This window comes from Schistocerca americana, chromosome 11, assembly GCF_021461395.2.
Source record: "Schistocerca americana isolate TAMUIC-IGC-003095 chromosome 11, iqSchAmer2.1, whole genome shotgun sequence".
Classification (NCBI taxonomy): Eukaryota; Metazoa; Arthropoda; class Insecta; order Orthoptera; family Acrididae; genus Schistocerca; species Schistocerca americana.
In genome coordinates, this window is record NC_060129.1 from 25,405,213 (window position 1) to 25,423,377 (window position 18,165).

General features: G+C 36.9%; 1 protein-coding gene across 1 annotated transcript in view; it reads left to right on the forward strand.

Annotated features, from left to right (window-relative positions):
* The window catches only part of LOC124553992 (histone-lysine N-methyltransferase eggless-like), a 374,632-nt gene that overhangs the window by 266,335 nt on the left and 90,132 nt on the right, over positions 1-18,165 (forward strand). Inside the window, exons 13-15 of the mRNA XM_047128016.1 lie at positions 6,745-6,926; positions 7,160-7,223; positions 13,917-14,038. Coding sequence (XP_046983972.1) covers positions 6,745-6,926; positions 7,160-7,223; positions 13,917-14,038 — 368 coding nt within the window. The remainder of the gene's footprint in view (positions 1-6,744; positions 6,927-7,159; positions 7,224-13,916; positions 14,039-18,165) is intronic.

Below are 18,165 nucleotides of genomic sequence, written 5' to 3' on the forward strand. Positions count from 1 at the left end.
AATAACTAGACGTTTTGTGTGAGTCATCTTATATCTACCTACAGTCACTCAACTTTCACGCCTTACCGCATATGACAGCATCATCAACAAACAAGTGCAGATTGCAGTCCACCCTGTCCACCAAAGCATTTGTGTGTATAGAGAACTATAGCAGTCCTATCACACTTGCCTGGGGCCATCCTGATGATGCCATTGTCTCTGATGAGCACTTACCATCAAGGACAATTTACTGGGTTCTGTTACTTAAGAAGTCTTCGAGCCAGTCACATATCTGTGAACTTACTCCTCCTCCATCCTTCCTTAATCCGATCTTGTGCTCTGTCTCTAATGGCCTGTTGTTGATGGGATGTTAAACACTAATCTCCTCCTCCTCCTCCCTCTTTTGAGTGCTATGCATAGCATGTTCATACAACCATGGGAAAGGAGCTGTCAGAAAAGTCAATCTTTGGGATGATGATCCTACCACACATCACAGTCACATCTTTGGTCTTGGTGAACCTTCTGAGACCCATTCTGCACCTTGTCATTTTGTGGTACGTTTGTATTGATAGCACCAAGTCTTGTTACCTGCTAGGATTTTTTCCAGAAAAGAATTTCCCATATTTTTAATTTCAATCAAGTTGCAGCAGAAGTCCATGCACCATTTTTGTTCAGAAGACAGGATGTGCAAGACAAATCATGCATACACTCTGCTGTTCTTCAAAACATTCTGGAAAATTTCTTGACCACTTTATTTAGAAATGCTCAGTTCATTGTTCCATTGTGGCTTGTGACACAACATTGCTGACACAGTAAAGCCACACATCCACTACTTAACACTATTTACTCACAACTGACTGATCCAATGCACATTTGTGTTTTATGGTTATTAGTTCAAACTGGCACTGTAGTTTCTGCACAGATGTTGCATATATGTGAGGCATCGAGTCATTCTTGGAACTTTTGCATGGACGGTGTACAAGTAACGGTCAACAAGCCGCATCCAGTTACCTATTTTTTTTATTTTTTATTGTTTTAATCCACACTTGTACCTTTATTTTTAAGTAATGTATGATCTTCCTTTTCTAAACTTCCAGCTAACACTTTGTGCTGTTGACACTGTCTCTTGCTATATACATAAGTCATAACTTCCAACACTTATTATTATTATTATTGTTATTGTTATTATTATTATTAATATTTATTTTTGTTACAGGTACATATGTTCCAAAATTGTAGTGAGGGTTGAGAACATTGTAGTTTTTGAAATAAACTTTTTTTTTTTAAATGCTTGAGTACATATTACACTAATGTTTTATAATATGAAGGGTACTAAGCATGATTAGAATGAGGAGATCGTAGGAAGGGCCGGCTGATGTGGCCATGCAGCTCTAGGCGCTTCAGTCTGGAACCACGTGACCGCTACAGTCGCAGGTTCGAATCCTGCCTCGGGCATGGATGTGTGTGATGTCCTTAGATTAGTTAGGTTTAAGTAGTTCTAAGTTCTAGGGGACTGATGACCTCAGATGTTAAGTCCCATAGTGCTCAGAGCCATTTGAACCATTTTTTGATTGTAGGAAGCATCTAATTACATTGTTTAACTGTGGTGAATATAGTACCATACATCAGAATATGGAAGAGCATTGTTATTCACAAATAAGTAACAGATCCTTTGCCTTGTGACACTTCCGCCTCAGTGGAAAGCAATATACTGTGGCTCTTTTTTGGCTTGATACAGTAAAAACATCACAGTTGTAATACTGTCATTGTAGGTTGAGGCACAGCTCAAATCTGCAGATTAATCAGATACTACAAATGCTTAACCTAGCACAGAACAGTTTTATCATTTTTAGAATGTTCAAAAAGGAAGGCAGGCTCATTTGATTCAATGCATGCTTCAGTCTAGCATGAACTATTTTATGGTTTTTTAAGTATGTTGTACATGCAAAATTGTAAGATAATCTGGAGATGCTCCACGAAGGCAGAACTTGTTAATGAAATAATAAACTGTTACCAAGACTTTTTTTAATTCAGATGGTGAGAACTGTTTCAGAATATGACAAAATCTTTGATGTCATAAATTCTGATTGGTTAAGCAGAAGAAAGTGCATAAAATTATGAAATCGATGGACTAAATAAACCATGGCCAATGAAAAGTAAGGAAATGGCTAATTTTATCACTTGACCCCATGCCAATTCTGAATGCAAGACTGCCAAAGAGATTTGGGGTAAGCTATATAAGATTTATGATGTTCACTCAGCTAAAAGCACCTACATGCATAGACAAAGATTTGATAACATTCTGTGAGAAGTATCGGGTTCTATATACAAGACCATCAAGCCACATTTGGTAAAGTGCAAACTCAACTTTCTGTGTTAGAAAAGCTGATCAGTGATGGTGACCTTTGTGCACAATTTTGTAAACACTGCCCAAAGACTGTGATTACATTTATATTGTGGTGTGTGATTTATGTGCTGAGGGGAAAATGTGGAATGAGTTACGAAAACAGTGTTTCAATTATGAACTGAGAAAGACAATCACTATGATAAAAGTGTCAATACAGAAATAATGTCAAAAATGGTTAACAAACAGCAACAAAAACACAATTGAACTTCATCTGAATGAATGTAAACAGAAAATGCCTGTTATCAAAGAAAGTAGGTTACTTATCAAAACATTGTCAAATGAGCTTGGTTTGTTTTAAGTATAAGAAGGGTCATTGATCAAATGAGTGTTCTAGTAGAGCTGAATGAAAAAACTTTGCTATGTTATCAACTACTGCAAAGTTCAAGAAGTTATAGCCACACAGATACTCCAGAAATTGAGAAAAAGTTTTAATCGTGAGATCCAATAATTTTCCTGTGGATGTAAATAAACTGGTTTGTGATGAGTGGTTCATTGACAGTGGTGTGTCACATCACAAAACAAATCATTAAGATTGCTACACTACATATCAACCATTTGGAATGTCAAGAGAATGGATGGTGCCAAAAAGTGGTGTACAAATTGAAGCATTTGGTATGGGTTGAATTGACACAGAAGTATCCAGTGGTCAGAAATATAAAGTGTGATGTTTTGAAGATGTTTGTTTTGCCCAAATGAATCCTGAAACTTATTTTCTGTTAAGAATGCTGAACAAAAAGGAATAAGTTAAATAATTGAAAATGATGGTAAGTCATGGGTATTTTTCAAAAACAATATTGCAATTGCTATTGCTGCATCCAGTGGCAATCATCAAGGGAAGTCTTGTGTTGTTGCTGAAACTGCAAATACCTAACAGGAAGGACATGACAAAATGGGTCATCAAAATAAATGGTATATGGACCAGTTTCTGAAGGATCATGGTGTGAAGGTGATGGTTGATAGCAACTTTTGTGAGGGGTACCTCTGTGGTAAACATCATTGGCTGGCATTAGGTATAAGAGTGCAGAAACCTAGTAAAGCTAGAGAATTAGTTTATGCAGCTGTTTTCAGACCAATGGTACTTTGGGTTTTTTATCAATGATTTTCCCTGTTTCCGGGAAAGTACCATTTGCAACATAACAATGGAATTAATGAAAAGTAATCACTGTTTATTAAAATGATAAAGACTCAAGTTGAAATTATTGTGAAATAATTGTGTATAGACTGGAAAATCATTAATTTCTCATGTGTTTGAATTAATTGAATTTAGATTTTTTGGTGCTAATCAGAAGAAAATACGTCACTGTACATTGGGAGAAAATAACTGCCCAAATAGGCCTAACAGTGGTGCATAACTCAGTTACAGTGCATACCTATCTGTTAAAACTGTGTCTTCAATGTCTATCCACACATACCTGACCTCTTAAAATTATCTGCCCTTCTAATGCACCACAACACTGGGAGAGGTTGGTACACTGGTAAATGAAGAGCAAATGAATCTGGTAAAATCTTAATGCACTGCTGAGTCCCTGTGCCCTTCAAGTTAGTAGATGTATATTTATTACATCAGTTGTGCAAAATTACAGGTATGTTCATCAGAACTCATGGAGATCACATGACCACACCATCTTCAATCAACAGTGCACTGCTGCTCTGAGTGAAACAGTTATGCATGTATGAATTTACAATCATACCCTGCCACAACCCTGCTGTACTGTGTGGCATATGATTTACGCTCTCTGCCTCATGGGACTCGAGACAATAATTTAGGATCTGCTGGCAATAACTAACACACAATCATCCAAGACACACAAAAATAATCTGAACCCGCTATTGGGACCAAGAATAATCAGCTACAGAATAGTCACCACACTGATGCAGTAAGCAACTAGAGGGGCCACATCTTCCCACATATCAACATGAGATGTAGTTACGGCATATTGCACAGCCTAACCTTTCTCCATTAACTACTATTGTCTGAGTCTCTGTAGATTGTCACAAATCAAAATATACTTAAACAACACCAATGAAATTCTTTGCCTTTGATTAAATGTTGTTAACACAACCAGAAACAAAGCTTATTCTGTCATAGAGATCGCGGTGCCATTTGTCACACATCTCACATCCAGCATGTTCTCTCAAGCAATGGCAGGCCACCCCCACTGTGCTAACATTTTCATTCTGCAATCCACTTTAAGTCAATAATGTTTCTCATAACATAGTGGACTAACCCAATGACTTCAGTGGGGACACACTCAGAATAATACATGATAAAGTTTCTCGTACCTCCAAACTATGACAATGTGTAATTTTATGATGGACTATTTTTCCTTTCCCATTTGCACTGCCTTGGACAATTCTGGCAGATCATAGCTAAGGGGATGTCCATGCCTGCAAACTAAAGGGTATCGTTTTATTTTTTGCCTTGCTTATTTTTTTATGCCAAACTTCCACACCTTCTGACATCACACTCCAAACACCCACCATGCCGAATTGCATTTTTTGTGCATGCCTATGATCTCCTGCATGACAGTGGCTTCTTGTGACTGCTACCACTTACCAAGAATTTGGATTATAAAGCTTGATCAAAAGTCAAGTATCTTGTGAATCCAAACTTGAATCATATGACTTTCACCAGGTTTACTTTAATAAAAATTGACATCCATATACATAGCTTTCCACCTGCTTCCTTCTTGTAGTCATTGTTTTAATCCACCACCTTATGAGCTTTGAGAGGAGTGTGTGCAGTGAGATGACATGTCTCAAGTTGCTGGCAATGAGTTCCATAATGAAAATGTATGTTAGTTTGCTGACTCAGTTGGACTGAAACACCCAGTTACTGCACCAATACTTCTCAGCAGACTGGAGCTACTGAGCAGGAATCTTACATGAGATAGCACATTATCAACTCTGCTCTGCTGAATACCTACCAAAAGCACTGTGGGGTGAGCTATTTTAATTAAAGTATACACTCTGAATCACACTGGTCCCATGAAACTTAAATGTAAAACTTCAATTGAAATATTTTTCAAGGAAGGAGGTCATTTTATAATTCTGTGATATTTAAAATGGAATGCTATGCTTGGATTCCTACATGAGAATGGAAGAAGTCGACTGAACATGAAAATGTTGATTTTGGAGAGGATAGTAAGTGGAACTGTATGAACTAAAATGTAACCATGAGTGACAAAAGGGTTAGCAACCATTGGTATGAAACTGAGAGAAAGGTTGGGAGACCTTACAGTAAGAAATGAGGACAAAGAAAGCTGAAATTTACATGAACAGTGAAATTTGAAGAAACCATCACATTACTGTGAAGCCTGGTGAGCAAGAATGATGCTTATTTATGAAACATTAAAGAATTGTAAAGGATCAGTGCAGACAGAAAATTCTGAATAATGATAGAAAGCAATGGAGAAATGCTCTGAAGAAAAAGAAAACATGGAAACTAAGTTACAAAACTAAAACAAAAAAGGTGATTAAAGATTGATGGGCTTTTGCCACAAAATTAAATGGTTCTGTATAAGGCTTGGTTGGTAGCAAAAGGATATACCCATCATTTTCGAATATATCATGTTCACACATTTAGGTCTGCAGCAAGCTCGAGGTGATGAGGGCCATGTTGAATGTTGCTATTCAACATGACGGATGTATATGGAAAATTGATGTAAGGTCAGCCTTTGTTAGTGGTATTTTTAAGGACGTAATCTGCATGTATCAGAAGATTTTAATGTTAATACAAGATGTGTATGTAAATTACTCCAGAATCTGTATGGTTTAAAGCAAGCGTCAAAATACTGGGTGAGTGGCTTGTTTAGTTTCTTACTGAATGGAATTTATGGAATACCTGTTCAGACCCAGTGACATTCTAGTCAAGCATCGTGGAGATCCAGTTATGTGGACAAGCCAATTAAACGTCTTTCTTTAATGGAGGCATAGTATATGGCTTCAAATGTAGCTTTCAAATCTTTTGTGTAGATGCAAAGATACGGATGACAAAGGAACTTGGTACTTTGTCGATTTCATTCTATATATAATACATTATGGGAGAGTGTGTAAGTACAGTATTTTTAATGGTGTTTTATATTTATAGGTGTATTAATTAGCTTTGAAGGGTGTAATTTGTCTTTTAGAAGCTTCTTTGGTTGAGTTCAGTAGTGGTATTTGTTGTATTTTGATGGTTTTGACATATTCTTCCACTATTATCACACTTTTTTCATGTTTCAAATAAATGTTTTGCTGTAAAATAGAATTTGTTGTTTTATCAACAAATTTTAATATGAATGTGCTGCTTTAAATGTGAATAAATGGTAATATTTTATGCTTTATATTTTCATGAATGTGTATTTTAAAAATTTCAGGGAGTTGGTACAATGCAAAAGTTTTAGCAGTAAATGCCTCTCTTGCTCAAATGTCTTTCCCACCTAGTGGGAAACATGTAGAATGGATCTACAGGGGATCTGCCCGCTTTTATCCACTTTTTGAGGCACATAATAGGACTTCTAAAGAGCAGTTTGCACGCTCAAAATTGTTTACAAGAAAGGTAATAAGTGTATTCTTCTTACTTCTGTTTATCTTTCAGATCCTAAATATTGTAAATATGCTAAATTTGAGGTGTTACAGTCATGGTAGTAATACAGAAGCTGATTAATTGTATGTTGCCATATGTAGCAATTAATTATTCTCAAGCTTAAACTTATAAGGTGTTTGTAAGAGAAAGAAGCTATGTATTATTAATCATCCTTTGATCATTTTCTGTAATATTTTTTTGTTTAGCGAGGTGATCCATATATTCAGTACACCCTGGAAGAGGAAGAACAATTGCACAGAGAGATAAAAGGTATATCTAACCTTTTTCATACACCCGAAAGTAAGAAAATGTTAGTATACTACTCACTTCATTAAGTTTACTCCATTATATTTATGTTATTTGGTGGCATATTCCTTTCTACAGTTGTCACATTATTATCAACTTTAGCATAACAGTGTCTGATGGAAACAAAACACTAATGTGTGTGCAGTTCTGGACAAATTCCTGAGATTGTTGCTATATCACGGGTGAATGCAGCCTTGGCTACGTATGGGAAGGAAAGATGAGCATACTTAAGTTAAATGTGGGGTTATAAAATGCTCTTAAAATGGTACAATTTGCAAAGCTAAGTGACCATACGTACTTTTTCATGAAGTTATACAATGAGCACTATGGGAATATTATTTACCATCTGTTGTGCAAACCAGTATGTGAAGTGAATGGCTGTAGTAATTTCATGGTCATGACCATTAACAACTAGCAAAATATTGTCCCATATTGTCAACAAGCAGATCACGGTTACTGCTTCTGTTATGCTCTCACTTTCACTGTGCAGCAGCAGATAATTTGGCCGAGATACAAAATTCAGCTTGCTTTTGCATATTTATGTTGATATAAAATACAGTAACAGAGTGGTTATTCTTTGAATATCTTTTGAAAGTAGCCTACATCGTCTGGTATACAAATTTGAAAAATTCACACTACTGGCATTTTAAGCTCTTTGTCTACATATCTAATATAGGTGTTAAAGTAAACCTGAGCCAGCCATCTTCATTCATCTACCTGCAAGATGTTTCTTTGTTTTTGAGGAGTGTTCATCAGCACCCCTGTATTAATTGGTAACATTACTTAGAGAATTTTTCACCCAACACTCATAAACTTGCAACATAGCCAAGCCCTTTGGGATATCTAATAGCTCATAAACTTGCAACATAGCCAAGCCCTTTGGGATATCTAATAGCTTGCTCTCCCTCCCATTCGCATTTACCTGATTTTTAAAATGTATGGAGATAATCATCCTGGTTTTCATGCTTATGTGGACTTTAGGTTTCTGTGTAATACGGGTGTACACTTGCAATCTTCTGCATACGCCCAGGATCACAACCAAGTCCATGGCCTGCTGCAGTCTGTCTCACACTCTTCTGATCGCTGTTGACATTCATTTGAATCAGTCTGCCCCTTGCTGAACCTTTCCTTTATCAATACATACTGAACAGAAAAATCCAAGGAAGCTTTCCAGCTTATAATGTTCCATTCTTATGACAAATTTAAGTTGTGACTATCACCTATAAACAAGGACTGAATCATAACTTTCACTGAAACTGAAACTGAGCCAGTGGGACTCTGTTTCACCTTGTAGGAAAGCTGTTGTGTCCTCTGTAAAGAGGGGGCAAGTACAAAAGGGCAAAGGTCAATTGACTGTCAACAGTTAAAATTTACTCTGAGCAATGGTACCACTTCGGGAAACGGCGGCAAGTGCTCTCAGTGTGTATGCCTGGAGGCCTCTTTCAGCTTGTTGAAGAGGCTATTCTGGCAGCCATTGAGGGAACAGGGTGCAAAAAATTGCAGTGTGTGGTGCGTGCAGGAACAAACAATGTCTGTCAACTGGGCTCCAAGATCACATTTGGATCATTCCAGTGACTGGCAGAGAAGGTTGTGAGTTTCAAAGAGACTCACAATTTCCAGCATTGTCCCCAGAATCAGTTGTGGCCCCCAGGTTCTGAGTCAAGTGGAAGGACTGGACCAGAGACTTTGTGTTCTGTGACAAGCTAGGCTGAGATTTCGTGGGCTTGCACCATAGAGTTGAGAACTGTATGAGGACTGTAGGGCCTCTCTAAATGAGTCAGGTATGCACTACAATTCAGAGGCTGTTACTCAATAGCTGACTGTGTGTGGGCTGCACACAAGGATTTTTTAGGTTAGGCAGCTGTCCATCCAGTCCAGGTAACAAAGCCATAGGAGACCTAGTGGCATTACTGCAAGATCCATACAAATACCCCCACCCTCACTTAGACAACAGTATTAAAATCCTAATAGTTAACTGCTGATGCATTTGCAGCAAAGTACCAGAGTTGAAAGCTGCATACAAGATAAGACATTACAAGACTGTAAGAGATTTCCAGGGGCAGATGTGGACTCTGACCACAATCTATTGTTTATGAACTGTAGATTAAAACTGAAGAAACTGCAAAAAGGAGGGGATCTAAGAAGACAGGACCAGGATAAACTGAAAGAACCAGAGGTATAGAGGGTTTCAGAAAGAGCATTAGGGAACAATTGACAAGAATAAGTAAAGAAATACAGTAGAAGAAGAATGTGTAGCTTTGAGAGATGAAATCATGAAGGCAGCAGAGGATCAAGTAGGTAAAAAGATGAGGGCTAGTAGAAATCCTTGGGTAACAGAAGAGATATTGAATTTAACTGATGAAAGGAGAAAATATAAAAATGCAGTAAATGAAGCTGGTGAGAGGGAATGCAAATGTCTCAAAAATGAGATCAACAGGAAGTGCAAAATGACCAAGCAGGGATGGAAAGTGTCTTGAAAGGAGGATATAAGATGAACATCAACAAAAGCAAAACGAGGATAATGAAATGAAGTCAAATTAAATCAGGTGATGCTGAAGGAATTAATTAGGAAATGAGACACTTAAAGTAGCAAATGAGTTTTGCTATTTGGGAAGCAAAACAACTGAAGATGGTCAAAGTAGAGAGGATATAAAATGTAGACTGGCAATGGTAAGGAAAGCGTTTCTGAAGAAGAGACGTTTGTTAACATCAAGTATAGATTTAAGTGTCAGGAAATCTTTTCTGAAAGTATTTGTATGGAGTGTAGCCATGTATGCAAGTGAAACATGGATGTTAAATAGTTTAGACAAGAAGAGAATAGAAGCTTTTGATATGTGGTGTTACAGAAGAATGCTGAAGATTAGATGAGTAGATCGTGTAACTAATGAGGAAGTACTAAACAGAATTGGGGAGAAGAGAAATTTGTGGCACAACTTGACTAGGAGAAGGGATCAGTTGGTAGGACATGTTCTGAGGCATCAAGGGATCACTGATTCAGTATTGGAGAGCAGTGTGGGGGGTAAAAATTGTAGAAGGAGACCAAGAGATAAATACGCTAAGAAAATTCAGAAGGATGTAGTTTGCAGTAGGTACTGGGAGGTGAAGAAGCTTGCATAGAATAGAGTAGCAGGGAGGGCTGCATCAACCCAGTCTGTGGACTGAAGACCACAACAACAAAAAGGTTGTTGGAGGCAATACTAGGTTGGTCATGAGACTCACCTCCTGATGTAACCAAAAACTTTAGGGAAAACCTGAGTTCACTAATGTGTAAGTTCCCCCTCATACTGTAATTGCCTTCTCTGTAAACTATTTAGAACAGATTCAGAACTCTGCTCATGAGGGGAAATATATTACATCTAATGGCAACATATTTACCTGATTTCTTTGAGGAGTCCACATCAAAACTGGGACAGTGACCACAAGGCAGTTGTGGCAACACTGTTTATCAAAGTACCAGAACAACTAAAACAAGTAGGAAGATTTGTTTGTTTACTAAACTAGATAAAAGAACAGCAGTGTCGTATCTCAGTGAGGGAATAGAAACTTTTACCACAGGACAGAATCATGTGCAGGAACTATGGCTCAAGTTGACCCTGCTTTGGATAGGTATGTACCCAGTAGAACAGTTCATGATGGGAGGGACTATAGGGTACAGCCACTATGAAGAAACTTGTAAAAAAAATAAAAAACAGAGACTACTGCATTATAAGTGTAAAACAAAGCATAGGACTACGGATAGAGGCCTGTTGAATGAAACGTGTTTGGCTGACAAGAGAACAATGTGTGAATCCTTCAATAACTACCATAGCAGAATATACTGTCAGATAATCTTTCACAAAACCACAAAAAAATCTGGTCATATGTGAAGGCTATTAGTGGCACTAAAGTTAGCATCCAGCCACTTGTGGATGAGATGGGAACTGAAATTGAGGGTAGCAAAACAAAAACAGAAATATTAAACTATGTTGTCAAATATTCCTCTCATGGCATTGAGAAACAGCTGAAATCATTAAAACTGAACAAAGCTCCAGGGCCCAATGGACTCCCTGTCAGATTATACACTGAATTAGTGACTGAGTTATCCCCTCTTTTAACTGCAATCTGTTGTGGATCCATCGAACAAAAACCCGTGCCTAGCACTTGAAAGAGATTCATATCTGTCCACAAGAAGTGTAGTAGAAATGATCCACAAAATTGCTACCCAATATCCTTGACATAAATTTGTTCTAGAATCTTAACATATTCTGAGTTCAAATATAATCAAGTGACCAGATCTCCTCCATGCCAAACAACATAGATTCTGGAAACACTGATCATGTACTTTTCTCACATGACATACTGAAAACTGTGGATCAAGACAGTCTTGAAATCCAAAAAGTATCCAACTCATTACCATATTTACATCTAGTATCAGAAATATAATCGTATGATTTATAAGTAAAATTTTTGTTTGGAGTGAGGTTTTTCTGAGAGGGCAGATGCAGCAACTCATCTCGAATGGAGAGTCATCTACAGATGTAGAAGTAACACTAGATGTTGGGATCCTAGCTGTTTATGTTGTGTATTAATGAACTTCCAGACAATATTAATAGTAACCTCATATTTTTTTGCAGATGGTGCAGTTATCTGCGATGAAATACTGTCTGAAAGAAGCTGTGTAAATGTTCCATCAGATCTTGATAAGATTTGAAAGTGATGCAAAGATAAATACCCTAAAAATTCTGGTCTTACGTAAAAGCTGTTAGTGCTTTAAATGTACACAAATGTGATATTGTGTTCTTCACTAAAAGGAAAAAATGTAGTATCCTATGGCTGTCATATCAATGAGTCATAGTTGGAATTAGCCAGCTCATGCAACTGCCTGTAACGCTCAGGACGGATATGAAATGAAATGGTCGCATAGGGTCAGTCCTGGGTAAAGCAAGTGACTGAATTCAGTTTAATGGTTGAATACTGGGGAAATGCAGTCAGCCTACAGAGGAGATTGTTTACATATCACTCGTGTGACCTGTCCTAGAATATTTATCAAGTGTGTGGTACCTATACCAGATAGGACTAACTGGGATATTGAACTGTACAGAGAAGGCCAGCATGAATGATCATAGGTTCATTTGATCCATGGGAGAAAGTAACAGGAATGCTGAAGAAATTGAACTGACAGATTCTTGAAGACAGACATAAACTGTCCTAAAGAAAACCCACTTACAGAGTTTCAAGAACTGGCTTGAAATTATTACTCTAGGAATATGCTGCAATCCCACATGTATTACTCCCACAGGGATTATGAGAACAAGATTAGATTAATTACAGCATGCACCGAGGGATTTAAACAACTGCTCTCCCTGTGCTCCATATGTGGATGGAACAGGAAAAAACCATAATAACTAGTAGAACGTGATGTACTCTCTGCCATGTACTTCATGGTAGTTTGTGCAGTGTAGATATAGATGTAGATAGAAGAACGTTTACACATTTTCAAACTTCTTCTTCCCATTGAGAATCTTATTCAGGAATTTTGCAACTATTGATACAAATGTAATTTTTATTAATTGTTTATATCTCCACTATTTGCATTTGTAATGAACCAAGCAACACACTTTCAGGCATCTTAACTTATTCAGCATTTCAAACTTAAATGATATCTCCAAATTTTTTATGCTACTTTACTTCATGCTTGTGTCCATTTCTTTGAGGTTATTCGTGCATGTGTTATCTGTTAACTGGAGTTTTTGGAGCTAAAATCATTTTTGTGTGTGTGTACCATCTTAATGATTGCCTTTCCGATGCCAAATTCATTTCATACATGTGTAGATAATTACTGAGGATTTTAGTTTCGTACATATCAATGCTTTGATTATCCTAAATTGTCACCTTAAATGGTACACTATGATTCCTGTAACACTTGGAATAGCTTTCTACCATACATCCTGACTTGAAAGTCCTTCCACTACTCAATGACTAGTTTGTTCATAACACTTCTAAAAATATTGTATATGCACTCACCAATCACCAAATCACCGAGGCTCCTGTAAGAATTGTGAGATTCTCTTAAGTGTGGATAATATCTGTCAGCTCAACTTTGAACTCTGTCAAGTGTTTTCTATGAAGAAGCCTCTGGAACCAGTGTGCCTGTTTCTTGAATTATTGCATGTGAAAACCATCCTCCTAAGCACTGGTGCTTTGGAATGACACGCACCAGGACTGGTTACAACACAATCTTTGCATACTTGCCTTGCCTCTGTGCTGCCATAGCTGTATTCAGCAAAACCAGAGGAAAGCGTATGTAATACTTTTAGCTGATTTTCTACCAGCCTGTAAACAAAAGCAAATTCCCAGAAATGCTGTTGGACACAGACTTTCCATGTCACTATAAAAGCAGTACAAGCAAGCAAAAAAACTTGGGTGTTATTTTTCTTGCTTGAAAGTGTAGTTCTGCCAGCAGCTTGTGCAGCAGTGTAGACAGGTAGGCAGATGACAGATAAAGAGACAGATAACTCACAGAATACTCTGTTGAGAGGAGAGGCTCTTCTCTGCTCGTTAGTAGTGTAATGCTAACACTGTGACAAGAAATAATATAAGCATTAATGAAAATGAAATTTGAACATTTAGTAACTTCCTTCCATCTGAATATGATCTGTTTCTTAAAATTATTTACAGAACACGTACCAGCCATAGAGAAATTTGAGCCAGTGCATCATTCCTCAGCTCGAATGAGCACATCATCTCAGCTAAAAGCCTGGTATCCACATTTACCATCTGCAGTAAAAGCTCCTAAAAGGGTGAGTATGGTATCTCTTTGCACACTAGTGTAATGAATGATACTCTAGTTGTTACACTGTAATTAAATTATAGTGCTTTAAAATTTACTTTACTGTCACAGTAGTGTGAATTACAAATGTGCAGTATATTATTAAGAACCCTATAAAAATTGCAAAGTTTTGGATGACTTTGCTTCTTAATCTCTCAATACTGATTTTATTAAACCCTTTCCACTCTCATTGGATGAAACTGAAAGTTATCTTTTTGTAATTTCTTGTGCATATGCTTGATACTATCTGAGACGTAGCTTTTCATGTCTTTCTTAATTTTTAGTGTATGATAAGTAATATATGGCAGACCTAAAATCTGATATTGTTAGTGTGATTCTACATTTGAAAATAATAATTTAGTTAAGTTAGGGTCAAATGAAAATTATTGTATTTAGTAATAACAGGAATAAACTTTGAGATTATTCAACAGTTAATCATAACTGTTGATACTGTTTGTTTGTTTTTTCATGTGTGCATATATATATATATATATATATATATATATATATATATATATATATATATATATATATATATATATATATATATATAAAATACAATTATATTATATTATATAATAATAAAAAGGCAGAGGGTATAATATAATATAATTATATAATATAATATAATATAATATAATAATAATAATATAATATAATATAATATAATATAATATAATATAATATAATATAATATAATATAATATAATATAATATAATATAATATAATATAATATAATATAATATAATATAATATAATATAATTATATAATGAATGTGTGTGTGTGTGTGTGTGTGTGTGTGTGTGTGTGTGTGTGTGTGTGTGTGTGTGTGGGCGCGCGCGCACATACATGCACTTTCTGGGCCAGTTTTATTCTTACATGTAACATGAAGATTAAACAGTAATCAAGCAGTGATTGAGCAGCACTGCCGCGTGTTGGTACTAGTCAGCATGAGCCAGAGCAATGCTGTCACTCCTGGAGTGCTTGTTACTCTTTGTGTTTTACTGTCCCTGTTAATGTATACCAGTAAAATAATATCACATTAGACTTCCAGCCATGGACAGTGTTTCAGAAATATGATGCACTGCCACACTTTGGTTTATTTGTTTGCCAGTTGTCAGGTGAAACTTTCCCACACAGATTGATCAATAGAGGCAGTCCAACATTTTGGACAACACATTCACCTGTATGCAGAGTTATATTAAGGATAAATTGTTCAGTTCACCAGTTTCTAGTGAGCCAGCTCTTGCAGCTTGAATAGGAGAGGCTGTGGAGGCAGTGACAGAGGAGAGACTGGCAAAGACATTGAGAGAAATTGATTATTGCTTGGACATTCGATGGTCATCAAATTGATCTCATGTGGAAGTGCATCCATAAAAACTTTATGGGTTAAGATACCATTTGCAACAAACCATGCAGCTGAAATTGGCATAGATCCTTAAAAATAAATTTTTGTAATAAAGGAAAGTGTCGGTAATTAGACCAAGAAATCTTGTTACATCCCATGGGTGAATGTCTGTTGATTTTGGTGAAACTATATTTCCAATTATTTTTCTTTGACCATAGCAGACTGAACATCCTGTTGAATGACTTACTGAGATTTACTTCTTGTGTGTTACAGACAGACATGTGTCTCAACCGATGCTTAAAAGAGGCTTATGGAATAAATACCAAGGGAATGTGAAATGTGTGATGTTTCCTCTTCATATATGTTAATAAAGTAATTTATTAACTTACAAACCCAAGACATCAATATCACTGAACCCTTTTGGAAATGTAAAAATACATCGCAAAATTTCCTACTGTCTTATTGCCTGTATGGGATCTATTGTGGCATTAAAATCACACATTATTACAACATTATCTTTTTCTTTAGTCAGTTTTGATGGTTCTTTAGTATACATAGCCTCAATTTCATCCAAGCTTTGAGACAATGTTGGGAAGTATGTCTGAATTATTACCAAGTCCACAGATGTACTATTTTTTCTACCATAATTAATTGTTTGCTGACATAGTAAGTTCTGCAATTTTCTTCTTACTGCAACTGCCACTGCATGCTTTCCTCTCTCCTCACCACCACTACAATTACTCTAAACTCAGTGCTCTAGAAATCCCCATTTCCTTCCCATCATTTCTCAAGTAGACCTTATATATCTATCTCATTCTTTCTCATCTGGTCTTTTCTTCATGCAGTTTGGTCACTTTCAATAGCATTCATACATTCCACATTCTAAATCTACATCCACATCCACATAGATACTCCGCAAGTCACTGTGGCAGAGGGTACCCTGCACCACTACTAGTCATTTGGTTTCATGTTCCACTTGTAAATAGAGCAAGGGAAAAATGACTGTCTTATGCCTCCACATAAGCTCTAATTTCTCGTACAGTATTTTATCTCCATGGTACTTACATGAAATGTACATTGGCAGCTGTGGAATTGTTCAAGAGGCAGTTTCAAATGCTGGTTCTCTAAATGTTCTGAATATTTTTTCTCAAAAATAAAATTGCTTTCCCCTCCAGGGACTCCCACTTGAGTTCCCAAAGCATTTCTGTAACAGTTAACATGTTGTTCAAACCTGCTGGTAGCAAATCTAGCAGGCCACGCCTGAATTGCTTTGATGTCTTCCATCAACCGAACTAGTACAGATCCCAAACACTTGAGCAGTACTCAACAATATGCCACAGCAGCATCCTGTGTGTGGTCTTCTTTACAAGTCAACCTCTCTTTCCTAATGTTCTCCCAATAAACTGAAGTTGACCATTCACCTTCCCTACCATGGTTCTCACATGCTTGCTCCATTTCATATTGCTTTGCAACATTATACCCAGATATTTAAATGACTTGACTGTGTCAAGCAGGACACTAGTAATAGTCTACCACAACATTACAGGTTTGTTTGTCCTACTCATCAGCATTAAACTACATTTTTCCGCATTTGGAGCTAGCTGCCATGTTCCCATCTTCATCATGGTTTGAGGCAGATTTCCCTTGATAATTACCTGAGAGGCTCCTCCTACCTCTCCTGCCAGATCTTGGCTCGCAAAATCAATGATCAGTAGTTAATTTCTCATTAACATCAACTTTCATTTGTAAAGTAGCCTGTTTATATGCTAGGTATCTTATTGCCATTAAAATATTATTCCACTGCTTGTCATTCACAGCGCACTCCCCAAAACTTTGAACAATCAAGCACAAACTTAAATTTCAGCTCAAATGATTTGTTGTTAACCTTGTGTTAACACAAAATTATGCACCACAAATAGCAGCAACAACACAGACTTCGTAAAAGCATTAATTTTCGAGTGTATGTGCCATGTTCGCATCACAACACTTTCCACACTCTGTGAGACCATGAATGACTACTCACAACAGTGCATTTGCACTGATGGCATGCAGAGTTAAATACACTCAAAAACTTATTGATCACAAAGATATTATAAACCCACACAAAAAAACATGAGATATTAACATTACATATAAAAATTCGTATTGGGAGCAGTCACTTGCAATGTTCCCACTTACTATTACTTAGGACTATTACAAATAGGAGACTGTAGAAGTCAGCACAAAGAAAACTATCACATATCAATGAAATGAGAAAACTTAAGAATCCACATAGTACATGTCTTACATGTCTGGGCCTGAAATGAGATATGTGCGTGAGCCAAGTCGACAAAAGATCTCACCTTACGCCCACCATCTGCTGCCGCTAAAAACCCTGAAAAACACAATATTGTGGCACGAAGTGATACTCCAGTACCGGATGCTGAGGAGGGTGGAGCAGTGTCTGATGGTGGCGGCCATGAAGCAGTTCTGCTGACGATGGTCCATCTGATGGATGCAAGTGACAGAAGGTGAGAAACAGTTCAATGCTGGATCCTTGGTGTGTGCTGTGCAAAGTTTGGCCATCTACTGCTTGAAGGTTTTGACAAAACATCTGCTTTGCCATTGGATCTTAGATGTAACGGTGCACTACTTGGATGCTGTAAGCCATTGCATTCAAGAATGTTTCAAATTCATTTGACATGAACTGAGTGCTGTTGTCCAACACTGCGACTTCAGGCAAACCTTCAAGGCCAAAAATAGAGGACA